The sequence below is a fragment of the Tamandua tetradactyla genome, chromosome 5, assembly GCF_023851605.1.
Source record: "Tamandua tetradactyla isolate mTamTet1 chromosome 5, mTamTet1.pri, whole genome shotgun sequence".
NCBI lineage: Eukaryota > Metazoa > Chordata > Mammalia > Pilosa > Myrmecophagidae > Tamandua > Tamandua tetradactyla.
The window spans coordinates 31,978,498-31,998,409 of record NC_135331.1 but is presented as its reverse complement, the minus strand read 5'-3'; the positions used below and the strand labels follow the sequence as shown (position 1 = coordinate 31,998,409).

The window sequence follows — 19,912 nt, the reverse complement described above, 5'->3', positions numbered from 1 at the left end:
GCTCTCCTTGTCAGAGGAGGAGTGCGCTGCAGCACCCTGGCCAGCTTCCTGGGCCTGGTAGTCTGTCCGCCTGCATAGCCCCCAGGGTCCCTGTCTCAGGAGGGGGTTGGACTCCTGGCCATGCAGCCCACCTCTCAACCTTTGGGGCGGGCCCCTGAACCCAGATGTCCTGGCGGAAGCAGCATACCTGCTCCCAGGGAGTCCCAGGGAGGGTTCTCTCCCTGCAGTGCTCATGCCTGCTGGAGAACTTGGTGGGATCCCGGGTTGGGTGGAGGCTCCAGCCGGCTGGGCGCTGTGCCGGCCAGCAGGAGGCTGTGGGCGGCAGGTTTTCTTTAGCATCACAGCACACACCAGAATTGGAACATGCGCCTCTATTTTTACCCTCCCACCTCCATGCCTGCATTTGTTTCCTGAGAGGGGGGCCAGCTGCCTGCGGCATCCATCCTGCCCGGCCCCACCGCTCCTGGTCACAGCTCGCTGGCTCCTCGGGATCCCCTTGGTCACGCACGTGCACTTATTTTCCATCCTTCATTCTAGCCCGTGGCCTTCCCCGTGAGAGGGAAGCAGGAGCAATCTTGGTCATATGTGCTGTTAGTCCTGCCCACCTCTGCTCTGGGGTCTTTCTAGCTGGCCCAGGGATCCGGGTGAGCTATTCCCCTGGGGAGATCAGAGACTCGGCCGTCACAGATGTGACTTTCTTGCATGTTTGTGGCATGAGGGTTTTGCCTCTGCAGCTCTGGAAAGTGAAACAAGCCCTGCTTTCGTGTCAGGTCCATGCCTCCTGCCTGCACGCTCCACCTTGGCTTGCTGGCAGCTGCCCCTGCTGAACGTGTGTTCCTCGCATCCCTCTCCTAGAGAATCTGTCACAGTGGCCTCCGATGGCTTGGGAGTGGTCTTGCCATGTGAGAAAGGAGGAGACGGGCCCAGAGAGACCATGGGGACCTAGAAAACGCTGATGCTCGTGGCTTTAGTTTTCCGTCTGCCTGCCAGGTCTTCACAATGCGTTATTTGTTGTCTGATCTTCCATCTGATTAGATTCCATACCGTCCAGTGTCCTCAGGGCCCAGCTTCTCAGAGCCTTCAGTCCCCCATCTCCTTGATGGGAAGGCACTGGTGTTTTTAATCACCCCATGCACTACTGTTCCCACTTTGGAGGCAGACCTGGGTACCCTCACCCCACCCGCAGGCGCTGCTTGGTGGTGCTTTAATGCTGTTCTAGTTTGCTAGCTGCTGGAATGCAATGTACAGAAAGTTGCTAGTTTACAGTTCTAAGGCCGAGAAAATGTCCCAAGTAAAACAAGTCTATAGAAATGTCCAATCAAAGGCATCCAGGGAAAGATATACCTTGGTTCAAGAAGGCCGATGAAGTTCAGGGTTTCTCTGTCAAGTGAGAAGACACATGGAGAACACAGTCAGGGTTCCTCTCTCATCTGGAAAGGCACATGGCATCTGCTAGCTTTCTCTCCTGGCTTCCTGTTTCATGAAGCTCCCCGGGAGGCATTTTCCTTCTTCATCTCCAAAGGTCGCTGGCTGGTGGACTCTCTGCTTCATGGTGCTGCAGCATTCTTTGCTCTCTCCAAATCTCTTTGATTCTCCAAAATGTCTCCTCTTTTATAGGACTCCAGAAATTTACCAAGACCCACCCAAATGGGTGGAGACATGTCATCACCTAATCCAGCTTAACAACCACTCTTGATTAAATCACACCTCCAGGGAGATGATCTGATTACAGTTTCAGACATACAGTATTGAATAGGGATTATTCTGCCTTTATGAAATGGGGTTTTGATTAAAACATGGCTTTTCTAGGGGACGTGCATCCTTTTACACCAGCACACCCACCTAAGCAACTCTGTGCTGGGCCTTGGGGGCACAGCATTTTGCATCTCAGAAGGGAGAAAGTGCCTGTAATCAGTGGTACCAGGAAGGGGCAGGTGAACCACTGCTGTTTTCTCAGACCTTGGCCCCTGCTCTGACTGGCCCATCCATCCTCAGGAGCCTACCAGGGATCCCAGCTTCCTTCCTTAGGGGTCCCGTCCTTGCCAGAGCTCCCCCTGCATGCTGTGCCCCCTTGTGACGCATCTCACACCACTCCCCCCAAAGCCTTGCCCTGCCCAGGTCTGAGCCCCGTACAGTGTCTGCGGTCAGCACTGGCTTTTCATCCCAGCCTTGACTGCCTCTGTCCGGAGCCCCCCACCCACCCATCACCCCCCTGCTCTGAGACACGGAGGTGGGGGCTCATCTCCATGAGTGAGGCATGCGAGGAGCCAAGGACAGTTTATGAAATCAGGCTCTCGGGAGAAGCAAGCAAGGGACAGTGTAAGACAGTGCAAAAGGGTGGCTGAGCGCCCCTGTCCCCCACATCACTGCTGTGCCACCTTCTCCTTCCACCAAGCACCGATGTCACCCTTGGATTTCTTGGTTTCAAAAAACTGCAATACCCCCCTCCCCCCGTACACACACACATGAACACATACAGGGCTTCCCTATCGAGAAACTTGGTCCATTTTCCTCCAAAGATGAAAAAAACCTCCACTTCCTAAAAATAGCCCACCTGGCTCTACTGCAGCTGGCCATTTCCATGGCAACCTTTTTCCTTCCCAAGGACCCTGTGTTGCCAGAGGGCTCCTCGGCCAGACCTAAAATCAGGCTATTTAGGGGTTCAAGGAGAGCCCTGGGCGGGAGGCAAGAGCAGAAAACACACAGGGGCGCCCTCTGGTTCCAGGCCTTGATAATTTGAGGTAAACTCAAGCCAGATTGTGTATAAAAGTGAGCTGCACCGAAAGGGGACAGAGGCAGTGTGGGGTCGGAGGGGCCTGGCGTTTATGGAGTCCCAGCTCCTTGCTGGTGCTTGCTGCCCTTTTCCATATCTAACGCCCCTGGCAGCCCTGGGGGTGAGGGGCTATTAATACCTCCAGTGCATGGCCTAGCGCCTTGAGCATGGCCACTTGGGATTAGAAACTGGGCTGCCTGGCCTAGAGCTGGGGGCTCTCCCCCTGCCCCAGGCTCCCTCCTCCCTGCAGACAGCCCGGCCCACCTGGCCAGAGCAGTATGGGAGGCATTTGTGCCTGCTTTCGGCAGAGGACAGTGGGACTTGTGAGCTTTCTGCAGGAAGGAGCCTTGACGGTTGACTAGGCAGTTTCTAGTTCCTGGAACTGTTCCCAGGGCCGAGGAGCAAACTGTAGGATCGCGGGGGAGTAAGAAGGCAGGGCAGGATGGGCAGCGAGGAGTTCCAAACACACATCAAAGATGTCCGTGACCTTATTTCCAAAACCCTATAAATATGTTACCTTATGAAGCGGAAGGGACTGTGCAGGTGAGATCGCCTTAAGGCTCTTGAGATGGGAAGAATGCAAGTGGCCCAAGGCACACATGAGTGTCCTTAGAAGAAGGCCAGAGGAGAGTTAGCATCAGAGCAAGAAGGAGACTGGGAGTTGCTAAGCTGCTGGCTTTGAAGATGGTCAAGCCAATGAGTGCAGCAGCCTCTGCTGAAGCTGGAAACCAATTCTTCCTAGAGCTTCCAGAAGGAACACAGCCCTGCCGACACCTTCATGTTAGCACTTTTGACCTCCATAGCGTAGGCCAGTAGATCTGTGTTTTAACCCACTGTTTGTGGTGATTTATTACAGAAGAAATAGAAAACAAAGATGCTCACGGAGCTCACTGTGGTTGAGAAGGCCACCGCCACACGCCCTGTCAGACTAAACATGGCACGGCCAAGGCGGACAGAAAAGTTGTGACTGCCACCTGAGTTGCCTGAATTTATTCTCTCGTAAGGAAGAAGAGAACCGCGGTAGATCGAATTATGTACTGCACCCAGCAAAGGCGGTTTCTTAATCTGTGTTCCTGTGGGTGTGAACTCATATGTAAATAGGGCCTTTTGAAGATAGTAGCAGTTAAGGTATGACCCACCTGAATGAGGGTGGATCTTATAATCCACATTACTGGAGACTTTATAAAGAGAAGGAACCAGAAGCTGGAAGTTAGACAAGGCCCAGGGAAAAGCTAGAAGTCAGCAGAAACTAGAAGCACGAACTCAAGGAGAGAGAGAGGCAATGAAGGAGGCCCCAGGATTCCCAGCCGCCAGCAACAAGATACTACAGCCTCTGCGGGAGAACCAGCCTTGCTGATGTCACTTGGCCTTCTTCTAGCTTCCAAACTGTGAGCCAATAAATTCCTGTTATTAAGCCCCAAACAGTTGGTGGCATTTGTGACAGCAGCGCTGGCAAACGGAGACAAAATCATTCTTCAGTGTAGCCCGTAAAAATGGATTGGGTTCTTTCGGGATCCATTCTCTTCCTGAAATATTCGTGTTTGAGAATCGGCTGAATGCTGATTTTTCATGTTTTCTGTATCACAAAAGGGCCTGCTGTTCCAGGAGCAGGCCTGGCCCTGGTTGCAGAGCTGCATGTCTGGCCGTGCAGGCTGGGATCTGTGGTTCTTTCCATGCCTCCAGTCTGGAGCTCCTGTCTGCTTTTATCCCTACAGCCAGGGAGGCCGAGTCGCCGAGGAATGCAATGCGGTATTTAGCCCCCAGCTTCTGGGCCATCGCCCCGAAGCGAGTTTCATTAGGTGGCCCGAAGACGCAGTTCCTGGAGTTGTCTGTCTTATTCCCAACCACAAGCAGAGCCGCCCCCTCCACCTTCCACGCCTGCTGCCCTTCTTTCAGGAAGCCACAGCGTTTGCAGGTGGCACAGCTGCTCGCTTGGACCCCCGGCCTCTTCTCTCTGAAGGTTTAATCTCAGCGTTGAAAGTGCGCCAGGAACGGCAGCACCCAGGCCAGAGCAAGAACCAGAGACGTACAGGCTGGCTGGGGCTCGGCAGCCTTCGCCAAGCAGGGACCAGGCCCGTGCAGGGGGTGCTGGGAGCATGCTCTTGGGAAGGCACAGCCCTAGCCCCGTGTCTCCTGCACCTTCCATCTCACCCTCTCCAGCTCTCCAGTCCTTCCTCCATCTGCCGTTCAGTTTGGTTCCCTGGAGTCACCGTCCTCTTCCGTGGTACCGTGTCCTTGGAGGCCTGAGCCCTCGGCCCCAGAGCAGGGACATGGACTCCGTCCTGATCTGCCCTTTGCCAACTGCTTGGTGGTCTCAGCCTGGGAGGGTGCTCCCTGTTGCTCAGCGAGGGACCGGGGTGCGGAGTGGGGGTCTCTATAGACACCCCGAGACATACATTCCAGCTCGACCTTCTTCCTGGCAGAGTTGAGCATCCGGGACGGGGAGGGCAACATGAGATGCCCCTTAACTCCTGCAAAAGGGAGAAATCATGGAGCAGGGAGAGTTGGGGCTTGTTTCCTGGTTGTAAAACCAGGGTGTGCCTCTGGCTGCCTCACAGGAGGCTCCCCGGGCCAGGTGCACAGGGGTCCCCACAGTGTCGCTGCCCCACGAGGTGGGGATGGTCGAGGCACAGACCCAGACCCAGGCCACCCAGGGTCAGATTTCCACCAGAGTCCCAGAATCTCGCTGGAGGACCATCTGGCTCTGAGCCTCACTTCCCTCCCCTGTAAAATGTAGCCCTAAGGATGTGAGGATTAAATGAGTCATTCGCCCAGTGCTTCAGAATGTGCTGGGCACCTTGTGGGAAACTGGGCTTCTGCTTCTGCCTCATCACTGATAGGTAGGAAACTGCCTCTTGCAGAGCTTGTGTCCCTGGGCAGCCAAGATCCGGACAGGGTCTAGTCACAATTCCTCCAGCATTTCCCGGGAGCCCCTGCTGGGTACAGTGCCCAGCCAGAGGCCAAAATGCAGGAGGCAGCTGCTGCCTGCAGAAGCTCAGTGGAAGCGGGTGGGAGGTAGGCAGGAGGGGCCAGCAGAAAGCAGTGGGTGCCCAGAAGAGAGAGGGGCATGCTGCAGAGCCCACAGAGGGTACATGGTTGAGGTGTGACATATAAGGTAGGTGGCAATATTCTCACCAGGCTGAGGGCAAGCACCCAGGCATTTTGTGCCCCTCTGGCAGCTCCTCGCTTCATACTTGCTGCCCAGCGAGTGTAGCCCCTGGTTTCCTTCTGCCCCCACGCTGCAGGCATTCCGGTGCTGGGAGGGAGCATGGAGCGGCGTCTCTACCCCAGCAGAGTCTACAGCCTGAGGGCCTCCAACGGCACCACACGGTGTGCTCCCCTCCCCGTGGGCCCACTGGGCAGGTCTGGTGATCAGAGGCCAGCAGCTTACCACCTGCAGTGGCTCTGATAGCAGGAGCATGGAGGGGAGGCCCCCACTGACCCCCTCTGCTCTCCTCCTGGGAACGGAGGTGGGGCACTGGATCCAGCTCTCAGGCCCTCTGCCATCTGGAAAAGGTCCTATCTGACCTCCAGGCCACCTCTCCCAGGGAAGGGATCCTGTAAAAGTGAGCAGCTGCTGCTTAACTATCTACCATTGGCTAGGCCCCTTTCCTCCTTCTGAGAGGGCGGTTCAGGGGTCTGTTTCCCCAGGCTTGGCCAGGCCATTCCAGGAGTGGGTATTAGCTTCGCCAGCCCAGGAAGCAGCCAGGAGCGCTGTGTGGCCAGGTGGCTCGCTTGTATGTGCCAATGGTGACTGTGAAGGGTGGGGGAGGTGGGAGTGGGGGTGGGGGTAGAAACAGTGGGGGCTGGAGCCTCTACCAGGAGGCGGGGACCACCTGCAGCATTGCAGAGAAGGCCCCTGCACCCACTGCCCAGTCCATCGCCCACTCTCAACTGCTGGATGGCTTCCCCTGGTCGGAGGAGCCAGAGTCTACCTCCCAGCCCCCCCCAGGTGTTCTGAACAGACTCAAGGCAGCAGGGAGAGAATTATTTCCCAGTCCAAGGCACCGAGGAAAGAGAACCCAGAAAAGTAGGTGACTCCAAAGCTAGGAAACCAAAACAACCTTCAGTGACCTTGAGAAGAGGAAGGGACCCAGGTGACCAAAAGCCGCTGGGGCAGTGAACTGGAGAACAGCTTCCCGCACGGGTCCTGGGGCAGCTCCCTTCGTCTTCCTTTTGGCGGTCATGTAGGTGGCTATAAAGGGCAGGCGTGGCTTCCTCGGCCCAAAGTCCCCCCGGGAACGAGAGGCGGGTTGGGGGAGGGCTGGGCACCCTGCCAGCCTCTCTGGGAGAAGCAGGGGTGGAGAGAACACTTCTCAGTGAAGAGGCTAAGTTTCCAGCAGCCTGGCAAGGACACTCAGGACTCGGGGTGGGTGGGCTGGGCACGCTCCCTGGGGAGCCGAAAGGCAAGGGTAGGAGGACTGGGGTGGGGGCCAGAGGACATTTGCTGATGCTGTCCCCAAGGCAGGGGGACTGATGGCATGGGTCACGCTGGGAACCTGCCGACTCCCAGCCCCGGGCCACCCGCCCACCCAGCCGGGCCCCTCCCTGCCCCAGCCCCTCACAGGACGCCACTCTCCCGGCTCCCTGCAGGAGACTTCGGCTTCCACTGTTTCTCAAAAAGACAGACATTTTCTAGGCGGTATAGGAGAGGCGTCCAGTTCAGCCCAGCAAGGCTCTTGGTATTGGCGGTGGTAGTAGGAGGTAATCACAGCCCCTGGAGTGGGGCCGCCCGGCACCCAGGTCCCTTCCCGGGTCCCCGAGGTAGATGTTGGTTTCCTTGCTGTCCAGGTGAGCAAACCAGGGGCTCCAAGCAGAGTGACGGCCGCACAGAGCTGCAGGGCTGACCTGGAAACCAGAGCCTGGCTTTTCAAGCCTCTTGTTCTCCCCGTGGGCTGCAGTCCTGACCTTCTCAGGCTGAACACTCTCAGTTCCCAGGTGGGTCCTGGCTCCCCTTCCAAGTTCTCCACAGCTTTGCTGAGGCTGGACTGGGTGGCCTTAGACCCTAGCACCCTAGGTGCTGGGGCTGCTTTGTGACGCGAGCCCCAGGCGGGCAGCTTTGGCTTGGCCTGTGAATTTCATTGCTCCTGTACCGGTATTAATACCTTTGCAGAATTAAAACTATCAATATCTATGTATAAAGTGTACGTAAATCTACACTATTTACATGTGTAGATAGTTGTGTGTTTGCTGTGTTGTGGTGATGTTGTGTGTTATTTTGCTTCGCTCAGCTCCTTGCCATTACTGAGTTTCATTCCCGGCGGAAAGTGGGAAGAAGAGATGGTATGGGGGCTCCTGGCATGAGGTCAGATAAGCCTTTCCTTTCCCTGAAATGAATTCCAGAGTTCCCTGGTCAGGGGGAGGAGTGGGAGGTGATGGAGCTGAGGCTCCTGTCCCTGGTCCCTGGGACCATATCCCAATATTCTTTGGAAAAGCATAAGCCATTTGCAAGCCAGTATTTCTTCTTCTCTAATTTACGAATGTCACAATAAATCGTTTTTGTTTGCGTCGCTAGTACTTGCATTTCTGTTTTTCCACTGTGGGTTTCCAGCTCCCTGTGAGGCCACCTGCCCCAGAACGGAGGCTCTGGGAATCTGGCATGGCCGGACGTCACTGTTTCAGGGGCCATGTCCCCTTTGCTGTACACCTGCGCTCTCATCCTGCCGGGGGTGGAACCATCACTGCTGGGCTCAGCAGGTGCCGAACTCCCTGGAACCGGGCCTGGGTCTCACCCAGGGGTCCATGCAAGGCCAGGTCCTGCGTCAGCTTCTGAGCAACGCCCCCCACCCTCCCAGCCTTGAGCAGTGAGTGGGGGTGGGGAGGCTTCGGGCGAGGATGGCACATCCTTCACCACGAGGCAGCTGGGACGGGCCGTTCCTGTCCTTGGAGCTCAGTGGAGGCACATCGTCTGGGCTGGGTTGGGGTCCATTCTGCACTTGTGCATCTTCATCTCGGGTCCCCCAAACCGCATGGGCGGCCTTTTTTTGCTGCAGGGGCCTGAGCAGCCCCAGGTTCAGCGGAGGGAGCACAGCCAGGCCTCTCTTTTTCTGCTTCTTTCCGCCCTGGCCTCCTGTGGCCACCCCAGCCCTGCCGGGCCTTTCTGCATCCCCCCAGCTCATCCATTCTGCTGCCAGTCTTATCTCGGCAAGTTAGCGGAAGTTTGTCCCATTGACCTCTGCTTCAGCACCGCACAGCTTCATTCTGTCAAGGGATGAATGTCCAGGCCCCTCGACATGGCGTCAGGGGCCTGTCACACTCTCCCCTCTCCAACCAGCTCCTCCAGGCCTGACCCCCACCCCGTGCCCTCCTCCAGGCCCTGCCCACCCACGTGGGACTTGCATACCTCGGCCCCTTGCCTCCGAGAGCTGGCCAACCTGGACGGTGCCTCCTCCATGCTGCCGCCCACGATCACTCTTTCATTCACTCATTCCCTCTCTCCCCCTATGGCTCTGCCTCTCCCTCTCGGAGGACCTCTCCCTGCCCTTCCCCAGCCCCGCCGGAGCCCGCAGAACAAATTGCTATTCAGAGGTCACTGACCCAGGCGTCTCTCCACCTCCACCCCAACAGCACACTGGCAACTAGCGAGTAGAACAAGCAAATCCTACATCCCTGGCATCTGGACCTGAACTTGACCTCAGAAACTGCTTCCTAGAGGTGTACAGTTAACCAGGAGTTAGAGGCACAGCTCAGTTGCCTAGCTTCTCCACTCCCTGGGCCTTTGGGGTCACACGCAGCTGACCCACTGCCAGCTTGCCCAGCCTGGTCAGTGCCTGGCCATTTGGGGTTAAACATACAGACCAGGGGAGCCTGCTTCCCACCGCCTCAATGACAAGAGGGCCACAGTGTAGCGAAGAGGCCAGCCTGTGGCATGGGGCGGTGCAGTGCACCCTCTGACCCCTACCTACCTGCTGGGGTCAGCCCATGTGCTTGTTCCCACGCTGCCTCATCAGGGCCCAACACCCCCAAAAGGCTCAATGTGCCTCAGCTGTGGCGCCGCCTTAGGGGGATGCCAAGAGGGGAAAGGCCTTGCGAGCAGACACACCTGGACCCAGAGCCCAGTTCTGACCCTAACAGCTCTGCCCCAAGCTGCTGGCCTGGTCTCTGGGAACCTCATTTTCCTGCTGCAGAGTCTAAAAGGACCCACTGTCTGGGGCTGCCCTGAGACTCAGTGTTAACGGTGATGGGGCGAGAGGCCCTGAGCCAGGCACCGGATCATCGGGGCCGCTGTCAGGCTGGCTGGGGGAGACTCCTTGCTGGGCCTGAGTGCAGGCCCAAGGCCCCCGTGGCCCTCAGCTCGCCCTGGCTCAGGACCTGGCCGTAGCTGGCCTGGCCACATCCACCCTGCAGAGGCTCCCACAGCCCTCTGCCCCCCTAGAACACCTGTTGGGCTCCCAGGGAGGGGGAGCTCCTGAGGCCATTTGAGGATTTTAGTCACTGTCACATCTCGCAGGCATCCAGTGAATGAGGCTGCCTTGTTTTTGCAGGGAGATAGGTAAAGTCCCAGCAGGGGGTGGTGGGGTCCGAGGGAAGCATGAAATTGACCCCCCAGGGTCCTCAGAGCAGACGTGCAAAGGAGGTGGCCCTTGCTAGGGCCTCAAAGGGTCTGGTGGGAGTGGGACCTCTGAGGAGGGGCTGCTGAGGGGGTTGTAGGCCGTGGGGGCACAGCGGGGAAGGGGCATTAGCAGGGAGACGGGCACAGTATGGCATGGCTGCAGGACGGGCTTGAGCAGAGAATGAGGAGGATCGGAAGGGTAGGTTGGGGTCAGCTGAAGGGGGAGGGTCTGAGGAGCCCGGGTTCTGTGTCCTGGGCGGGAGCCACTTCCGCAGAGGCATCTGCACTGCCCCACCCAGCATGTCCCATCCTTGGGGTCCATTCTGCACTTGTGCATCTTCATCTCAGGTCCCCCAAACCGCATTGGCAGCCTTTTTTGCTGCAAGGGCCCCGAGCCCATCCGCTGTCACTCTGGAGAGCTGGGGCCCGGCGCAGTGGGCAGGTCCTGCAGGGGCACCCCCACCCCCTACCCAAAGCAGGGACCTGGCCCTGGCCCTCAAACAAGTTGCCCCACTCAGAGCCCCTCCTGCTGCTGCAGGTGCTCCCTGGTGCGCGATGCCCCGCTGGGATCCGGAGGCCATGCCTTGCTTTGTTCCTGTGGATGTGGGCAGTGCCTGCAAACTCGCCAGGGGCTCTGGGCCTGCCTCACACCCAGGAGGGCAGAGCAGAGGTCGGGAGGGGGCCCTACCCCATTTCCGGGCACTGACCCTCTTCCCTGGACAGTCTGGGCCGTGCCACTCGTGATGACCGTGGCAACTCTGTTTTCCCACCCCCACCCTGCAGATGACTCTGGGGACGACGACGACGAGAGCGGCGCCCCGACCGACAGGAGTGAGCTCTACCACACCATCAAGAACCTCTCCTTGAAGCTGGATGACCTAGGCACCTGCAACGACCTCATCGCCAAGCACGGCGCCGCCCTCCAGCGCTCCCTGAGCGAGCTGGACACCCTCAAGGTCCCGGCCGACAGCGGCGAGAAGCTGAAGGTCGTGAACGAGCGCGCCACCCTCTTCCGCATCACGTCGAATGCTATGATCAACGTAAGTGCCCGCCCCCGTCGCCAGCGCCGAGGTGATGCCGGGGCGCACCCCCCGCCGGGGTCCCTGGTGGCCAGCCCCACAGACCAGGGCTCCACTTCCTGTGCTTTATGGCATTTTCCCCTTAAAGCCGGCGCCTTCCTGCGCTCCTTTTCCTCTCTGCCATCTGATCTGTGCAATCAGCGTCATCACTGGGTAGGGACATGCTTTTTAATGGTCTGGTAGAAAGTGGGGTTGGGTGTGGCCTCTGGTTAAGGCTTGCAGATGTACCTACCTCATTGGCCCAGAGCAGCTGCTGCTGCCCCTTCCCCAGACATACACTCTGTAGACACAGCAAGATCAAGACCCACTAACCACAATGTGTGCACATGTGGTGGGGGGCTAGGTTTGGAGGGGGCAGGGTCACTTAGCCAGAAGAGCTTTAGAGTTGAGCCTACCGTGGGTCATGCCAACCTGAGCGCTGAAGGAACGTGTGACAGCAGACTTGAACCATGAGGCACAACCATCGGACCTGAAGCTCCCGTCAGGTTCTGGGAGCCAGGAGGGTCTCTCTCTCCATGGTGGCTGAGAGTGTAGTGCTTGATTCGCTTCCAGGCCCTCCCTCTCACTGCCTAGTGAGTGTTTCTCCTGGAGGAAGTGTGACAGCCCCTGGGAAGGGCACATCCCAGCCAACTTGGGACTGGAGGTCCAAGTCCAGAGACTGTGGCTGGCCGGAGACAATGGGCCAAAGTTTTGCCCAGGTGAGGCCCAGGGGCTCAGACCAGTGCTGGGCCAGAAGTCAGGAGGAGGCTTTAGACCCACCAAGACACCCGAGGGGTGTGGGAGCAGAACTGGGTTCCCATTTACCCACCCCCAGCGTTGAGCATCTTCATGACATGACAGCACCTTTGTGTTTCCCTGTACCCCCCAGAGCCGTCACCTCCAGGCAGCTTCCCGTCTCTGCCTTCCTGGACTGGGAAGCTGCTTTGGCTCTTTCAAACTAATGAGCTTCTCAACTGTCTGAAGTCTGGCTCAGCCCTTTATCAGATATTGGAGGCTTGTGTGTATTTATGGAGCCATAAAAACAGCTCAGCCTTCTAAGTGCCTAATGAATTGTTTTAGGGGCAGCTGAGTTCCCTGGAGTGGCCCCTTGGGTTTCCAGCCAGGCCCTGTTTGCAGTCCCTGCCCCAGGGAAACACATCATGTTGATAGAGAGCAGGGCCCCCGGGGCGAGCTCTGCTCCTCCCGCTGGTGTGAACTTGACATCTTGGCCTCTCCTTAAATCCCATAGTCAAATGGTGCCGTGGTAAGGAGAGGGATGTTCCAGATAGGCTCAGAAGCCCATGTTCTGTGTTCTCCAGGAACCCTCCTGGCACTTCTATCTCACCTGGCAGGAAACTACTCAGTTCCAGGAGGACCCCAGACATCCAGATCCCCATTTCGCACTCAGGGCCACCAAGGCTAAGCTGGCCACTCAGGCCAGGCCAGTCTGCGTGAGATATCACACTGATTCCTGCCCCTGGTCAGTCAACAACTTCCACACCTGTTGTGAGGAGGAAGATGGAGCCGGGGTCCATAACCAAGGCAACAGTGTGGCTCCTCCCCCTCCACACACACCCCAGAAGAAGCCCAGTCATGCTCCATTCATACCCCAAACCACTGACACCCCCCACACAAGCCACTTCCTTAATAGCAAGACGCATCATCACTCCCAAAGTAGACGTCGAGGCTCAGAGAAGTCACAAAAGCTGGACCGGTGTCCCCCAGCTGGTGAGGGGCAAGGCTAGGGTGCAAACCCAGATCTGTGTGAACTGCTAGGGGGTTGAGGGCTCAGTGGCCCAAGGCAGGAGGGTGAGACCCCCAAGGGATGCCCTGTGAGGTCAGGACACGAAGGGAATAGCTTGGCATCCATGGTGGGACCCCACCCTCGTGCACCCCTCTGAGCTTCAGGTACGTCTTTTACCTCCAAGACTGGGGTGCTGAACCTCTGGTTCCCACCTGGGGAGCGGAGACGGAAGGAAGGGAAGCTACCCCAGATGTCCCCAGAGGCACAAACCATCATCCCCCAGACCTCCCAAGATCTTGCTGTAAGAGGTGGGAGCTATGTTCTCTCCTGCCACTGGGGTCTCACTTTGCTTCCTTGTCTTTCTCTGCACCCCTAGCCCCTACCCTAATTGTAACGTGAGCCCTCACAGGAGAAATTTCCAGCAGTGCCCATCCCTGAACCTCTCTTCCCACCAGGCCCTCTGGACAGGGCAGACCCCTCCTGGGACCCTATTTCATGTTGTGAGTGGCTGTGGTTAGATTGGACCTGAGTCACAGAACAGGTAAAAAGAATGCCGCCAGCCAGCCGCCCCAGGAGGGAATGTGTCCTTCAGAGGGCACCCTTCCTGTGTGGGGCAGCCTGGCCACTGCAGCTCCCTGTTTCCCCAAGACAACAAAGAATCCAGGATCTTTGGGCCTTCAGGAGAATAGTCACAGGGACATTATTTAAGCATTCTCCAAATTTGGGAATGGGCATGGATATCATAAAGCTTTAGCTCCCAAGTACCCAGGGTGGCAGGGGGTGGGAGTGGGGGTCTCCGGACCCTTCCCAAGAGACCCCAGACCCCACAGTTGAGGTTGCTGGTGCATCCCACATACCCACCGCTTCCCTGGGGCCGCGTGGGGGATCCTCACCTCGTACCTTAGGAGTTTGAGGGAGCAGGGTGCCGCGGGAGGCACCTGGACTGACTCCAGGGTGTTGACTCCCGTGGGCCTTTGCCGCTGTGCCATCCAGAACACCCTTTTCATCCTTCAGAGCCCCAGACGGACGGCCCCGGGGCTGGGAGGCTTGCCGGGGGCCCCTTTCAGGAAGTAGAACCTCCTGGCCACAACTTCTGACGCCGGAGGCCCCTGCCTCACACAATGCCACCTGCGGCCTTTAGATTGGTGTTTCAGCCTTAAGTCCAAGCAGATCTCCAACCTAGAGAAATGAATGCCCCTGGCAGCGCAGGTCTTGGATTTGTCAGCCACGTGACCATTTACAAAGGTGCTCTTATCCCATTTCCTCCCCAGATGAGGCTGGTAGGAAAGCAAGACTCTCCCCAACCCTCCTTCTGCCTTCAGAGCCGCCCCCCCCCCCCCCCCCCGCCTTCCAGGGGAGCGGCCTGGCCCCCTAGCCAAGAGACAGGAAATGTGTTTTAAGAACTGAAATTATAACATCGCATTTTTCACACGAGCGCCGTCCTGAGCTCCAGGCTCCTTCCCTCCTCTTGGGGCCTCCAGCTTGGCAGGGTTCTTCCTGTCACGTTTAGAGCATTTTGCTCGCTGGAGGTTGAGCAGCACAGAGCTGAGTGGCAAACGCCTGGGAAACCTGCCCCTCGGGTCGTGCAGTGCAGCCAGGCCCACAGCTCATGCAGGCAGGGAGCTCCTGGCCGACTGGGATTTTGTTCCAGACCTTAGCAGCTGGTGAGGGAGAGGGGGGGTACTCTGCAGGGAACAGGCAGGACTGGCCCCACCCCAGGCAGCTCCCAGGGCTGCAAACACACTAGGACAGCAGCTCCCACGTCCACTTTTGAAGGCCACATTTATGAAGGCCTGGCGAGGAGCTGGGATGGTTTTGTGCACGTCCCATCACCCATCTGCCCCGGGCGGCAGAACTGGGGTTGCCTTCCCTCCTCAGGCAACATGGCAAGATCAGTGTGGCCAGGCAGTGTTCCGTCAGGAGAGAGGAAGGGGGTGTGCGGTGCTCACCAGCACGTGTGCTTCCCAGCAGGGCCGGGCAGGCTGCTGCCGGGCTGGAGAGGCCCCGGTCCCACAGCCCCTCCCGGCCTGCCGGCACCTCAGCTGCAAGGCCCTCCACAGTCTCCCATCCCTTCCGGGAAGGCCCCACGAGATGTTGCCCGTCTCCCAGGCCGCCCAGCTGGGGTCGGGCTTCCTCCCTCCTGAGGCCTGGATTACAGGGAGGCTCGGGTGGGCCCTGGTCCTGTCCAGGACAGGAACACATGCCGGGCCTTTGTGGGTGACCTCGTGGGAAACTTCCAGTTTGCTAAGGCTGCTGGAATGCAATATGCCAGGAACGGATTGGCTTTTACAAAGGGGATCTATTCAGTGACAAATTTATAGTTCTAAGGCCATGAAAATGTCCAAATTACAGGATCATCAAGAGGATGCCTCCAGTCAAGAAAGGCCCATTGTGTTCAGGATTTTGGGGTCACACGGGAAGGCTGGCAGCCACCTCTGCTGTCCTTCTCTCCAGCTCCTGTGGGTCCTTCCGGCTTCCCCTGGGGCGTTTCTATCTGCATCTCCAAATGTCCATCCCTTGACCTCCTCGCTCTGCTCTCTTGGCTCTTTTAGGGACCCCAGTAAACTAACTAAGACCCTCCTTGACTGAGCAAGGCCACATCTCCATGGAAATAATCTAATCAAAAGGCCCCGCCCCACCGTGGGTCGGCCCCTGCCCCCAAGACTGGATTAGAAGAACATGGCTTTTGCTGGGGCGCATAGCAGTTCAAGCCAGCATAGAAACTGAGGTAGAGGGGTTGAGGGGCTTGCTCAGGGTTGCAGCCGCTAAGTGGGAAAGCCCTGACGTGAGCCCAGATCTGATTCAGGAAATAACAGTCCCGCCCTCCCCCCTGGGCTGGCACCCTGCAAATGCAGGGACATGCTGGTCCCCACCATCCCAGTAGCCTCGCAGCCCCCTCGCCTTGCATCGTGCCTGCCCACAGACAGCCCAGCAAACAAGCAAGGGAGAGGGTTGTGAAAGAACACAGGGCAAAGAACGAATCGCTTAACGTCTGGCAAAGCTCTCCACTGGGTAATTCTACAGTTCTGATGAAAGCCAGCCCAGCAGTTCCGTGCTGGAATTACTGTTTTGTGTAACTGTGAATTAGCCTACTGTTTAGGGTAAACCTGGCAGCACTGTTAAATGGAGGTGGGGTTTAAAGGGAGCCTGGAACCGTGGCGCACCTGTGTACAGGTTCTTGGCCAGCCCAGTGTGGGGACAACAGGACACACCTGCTGTCACGGCATGGTTGGCTCACTGAGTCCCAAGTGGGAGGACAGTGGGATCGATACGTTGCATAGCAAGCCCAGGCTTTGGGTATCGGTTTCCAAGAAGTGAAAATAATAAGCTCCAGACTGATCTATTTTTCTTATAAGCTTCTCTTTGTTCTTAAAAAGCACCCTCGTCTGAAGGGCAGACTTGTGGGGCCGGGATGTTTTCGGCACAGGTTTCCCTTCGCTGCCTTCCATTCGCTGCTCATACAGTCAGGTGAGGCTGGTGGCCTCACAGCGTTGTCACCCCGAGGCCCAGAGCTGTGGTTTGGCCCGAGGCTGGCAGGCCCGGCTGTGGCATGAGGACTTGTGGTGCTCCCTGGGCCACTTTCCCACCAGGCCACACATGGGCTCTCAGGCTGAGCCCAGCCTACCTGGGTTCTCTGTTGGTGGTCACGATGAACTGCGCTGGCCTTCAACCCCACGCGCCAACCTCCCAGCCCCCACCTCGGACAGGAGAACTCCTTGGTATCTCTGCGTCATTCTGGCAGCGAGCTGCCCCGGGATGCGCGGTGTGGATCTTGCCCCTCCCTCCCTCCAGGCTCCTCTCTCACCCCTGTGGAAGCAGGTCCCCTTGCAAGCAGGCAATTTCTCCCCTGGGAGCGCCCTGCAGGCCCCTTGTGTGGGCACCATAGCAGAGCAGACTGCTCCCCTCTTGGCCCCCAAACCTGAGCCACAGAGAGGTCATCCGTAGTTGGTGATACATGCCACCTCATCCCCACCCCCTGCTGGGGCCCAGGACCCAGCTCCACCCATCCCCACCATCCCCAACTGAGTGACCTTCCATGGACCACACTGACCCGTTTGGAACAAGACCCGGGCTGGTGCTTGGAACGGCTCTGAGGCACGCAGGGGGCTCTCCCTCCCTGGATCCAGCCAGGCCCTGTGCCAGGCACTGGGGACGCCTTCGGGGAACCCGTGGCCTCCTGGGGCTTTGTAAATAAGACACACAAGAAACGGCACAGGGAGGTGGGGTGGGTGAGAGGCCACGCCAGCCTGTTGGGTGGGGGTGGGGTGGGGAGGGGATGTTCTGCTGGAGGGGGGAGTGCCGAGGGAGGACAGGTGTCTGCCATCAGGAGGGAAAGCTGGGGAGCTGTGGGAGGGGAGCCTGGTCCCAGGGGCCTGGCCTGTGCAAGGCAGAGACCGCTGCCTTCCAACTCCAAAGGAGCAAGGGAGGACTCGTCAGCCCCGTGAGGGGGACTCACTTGCATTTTAGCAAAATCTCTCATGGTTTGAAGGGGAGGTAATGTTTGGGCAGGTGTGGGGAGGCCCTGAGGAGGCCCCATCTGTGCCCAAGCAAGGGATGGAGCTGGAGCTGGTGAGAAGCTGCTGGGAAGTGGGGTGACAGATGTGCTATGTATGTAGGGATATTGGGGGAACAGGGACACCCAGTACAGCCCAGCTCCTGGAACACAGGCCCTTGCTGTCTGATGCCCTTGACCCAACCTGGTCCCAGTCCCCCAGGTCAGTCCGATAGGTTCTAGAAAGGACATCCTTTCCAGGGACACGTTTTGTGCAGCCAGAGGGGTGGTGGGCCAGCTCAGCAGAAGACCAAAGACAGTTGAGGGGTCCCAGAAGCCAGGTGGGGGGCAGGAAACAGCGTGGGTGGCGCGGTTACCTGCCAGGCTCACTGCTTGAGGTCCGGCTGCTGCAGACCCTGCCCTCTGGACAACTGGCTTACGGAGGAGCAAAGTCCCCCAGGGGACAACTTTGGAGCCTGCAAGAAGGTCAGTGGGAGGGGGATGGGGCCCCGACTCAAAGGGTCTGGGGCAGCCAGGGAGGGGACATCCTGCAGTCAGGCCACATGGGATCGAAGGGGCACTCCAGATGAGCCCTGCAAGGGCAGAGGTGCGGGATGGAGGGAGGAGGCATTTCGGGGAGCTCCAGAAGGCCACAGGAGGAATTGGGGCCCGTGGGGGCAGGCGCTGGGACTGCAGGTTGGAGTACTGGGCGGGCACTTCACAGGGGCACAGGTCAGAAAAGGAGCAGACTAAAGCCAGAAAATGTGCTTTGGTTTAGGGCCCAAGAGAGCAGGCTTCCTGCTGAGCTGACCGCCATTCTGTTCTCAGCCGCTTGCTGATTTGGAGCCTAGGGAGGTGGATAAAAATAGATGCCAGAATTGTCTAAAATCACTCGGCAAACTGGCAGCCAGATGGTGCTGGTCCTGTGCCCAAGAGGTAAACTATTTTGAATGTGCAAAGGGCTATTTTTGAAGTTTCAATGGAGGAGCTACCGCGTGGTACCTCGAGTGGGTCACATCAAGATGCCACGGGGACCTGCACCTGCCTGCGACGCTGGGGACAGCAGGTGCTTCTGTGTGCGCTGGTCAGCCGTGTCTCTTAGCAGGTGGAGCTCAGCCCAAGGGGCAGGAGGGTGGTGGTGGGCAAATACCGCCTGGGTGACTCAGCCAGGCCCATCCCAGGGGAACCCAGGGTGAGCCCAGCAGCCCCACTGGGGTCCAGGGACCTCACCCTCGGTCTTGGGTGCCCGGGATGGCTGAGCTTCTCCCAACGTGGTGGCTCCTGAGCACATCTCTGATCCTGCCGGACACCTGGGCTGGCAGGGCTGGGCTGAGTGTACCTGGTGTAGGCACCTGCACCCCTCACTGCAGCGTGGGACACTGAGCCGGGAGTGGTGGCTGCGAGACCTCTCCCAGGGAGCCAGGGCTGCTATGCGCCCAGCCAGCCAAGCTCCAATACTGCAGCGCCTCCCCAAACCCACATACCCCATCATCCTGGAGAGAGGAGGGTGGACCAAGAGAGCTAGGGGATAGAGGATGGGTGGCTGGTCCCCAGGGATGCTGGGAGAGCCCTCCTGGCTGGGCCTGTGAAGGCCACTGAGGCATGGCAGGCAGGGGCCAGTGCCTCTGGAGTCCGGTGGACCTGGCCTGACCCTTAGCACTGCTCCTTCCTGCTTTGGCACCACATGTGCTCTGAGCTTCTGCTTCTTCTTGTGCAAAGTGGGGCAGCCTTCTGCTTCCTCAGGGAGGAGGGGTTGAGACCCCTGGCATGAGCTTCTCACTACACAGAGGGCCTCAGGGAGATGGTGACTCTACCCACTTCTCTTCTCAGTGACCACCGCAGTACCCTGGGCCAGCATGGGGCGGTGCCCACAGCAATGACACCTGCCTCACAGCAAATGGTGGGACTAATGAGGTGGCGTGGATGGTGGGATGACAGCCCAGCCCCCGGGGAGAGAAGGGTCAGATGGCCTGTCCTCGGAGCCCAGAGCCTGAGCATACTGCAGTGTGGCCACGTGGCATCAGACCCCTGGCAGGTCCCAGCCATGGAATCTGCTGCAGGTGCCGATGGCTGAAGATGGAGGCAGTCCCAAGCTGGGCCAGGACACCCTGCCAGCCTGGGGTTCGTCCACACCCCCAGCCAGCATTCTCAGCCACAGCCCACCTGCCCCTTCCCTGTCTGGGAGGCAGTGACAGTGGATGTGATGGACATTTAGGGACAGCCACCTCAGGGCAGGCTTGATCTGGCTCCTGGCATCCTGCAGACCTCCTGAGAACTTAGACCGCACACGGGA

General features: G+C 58.4%; 1 protein-coding gene across 4 annotated transcripts in view; it reads left to right on the top strand.

Moving 5' to 3' along the window:
* Window positions 1-19,912, top strand: part of OSBP2 (oxysterol binding protein 2) — a 252,956-nt gene that overhangs the window by 203,101 nt on the left and 29,943 nt on the right. For all 4 annotated transcript variants that reach the window (XM_077160544.1, XM_077160542.1, XM_077160543.1 and 1 more), the window contains exon 3: window positions 11,109-11,365. In XM_077160544.1, the coding sequence (XP_077016659.1) occupies window positions 11,109-11,365 (257 nt within the window). The remainder of the gene's footprint in view (window positions 1-11,108; window positions 11,366-19,912) is intronic.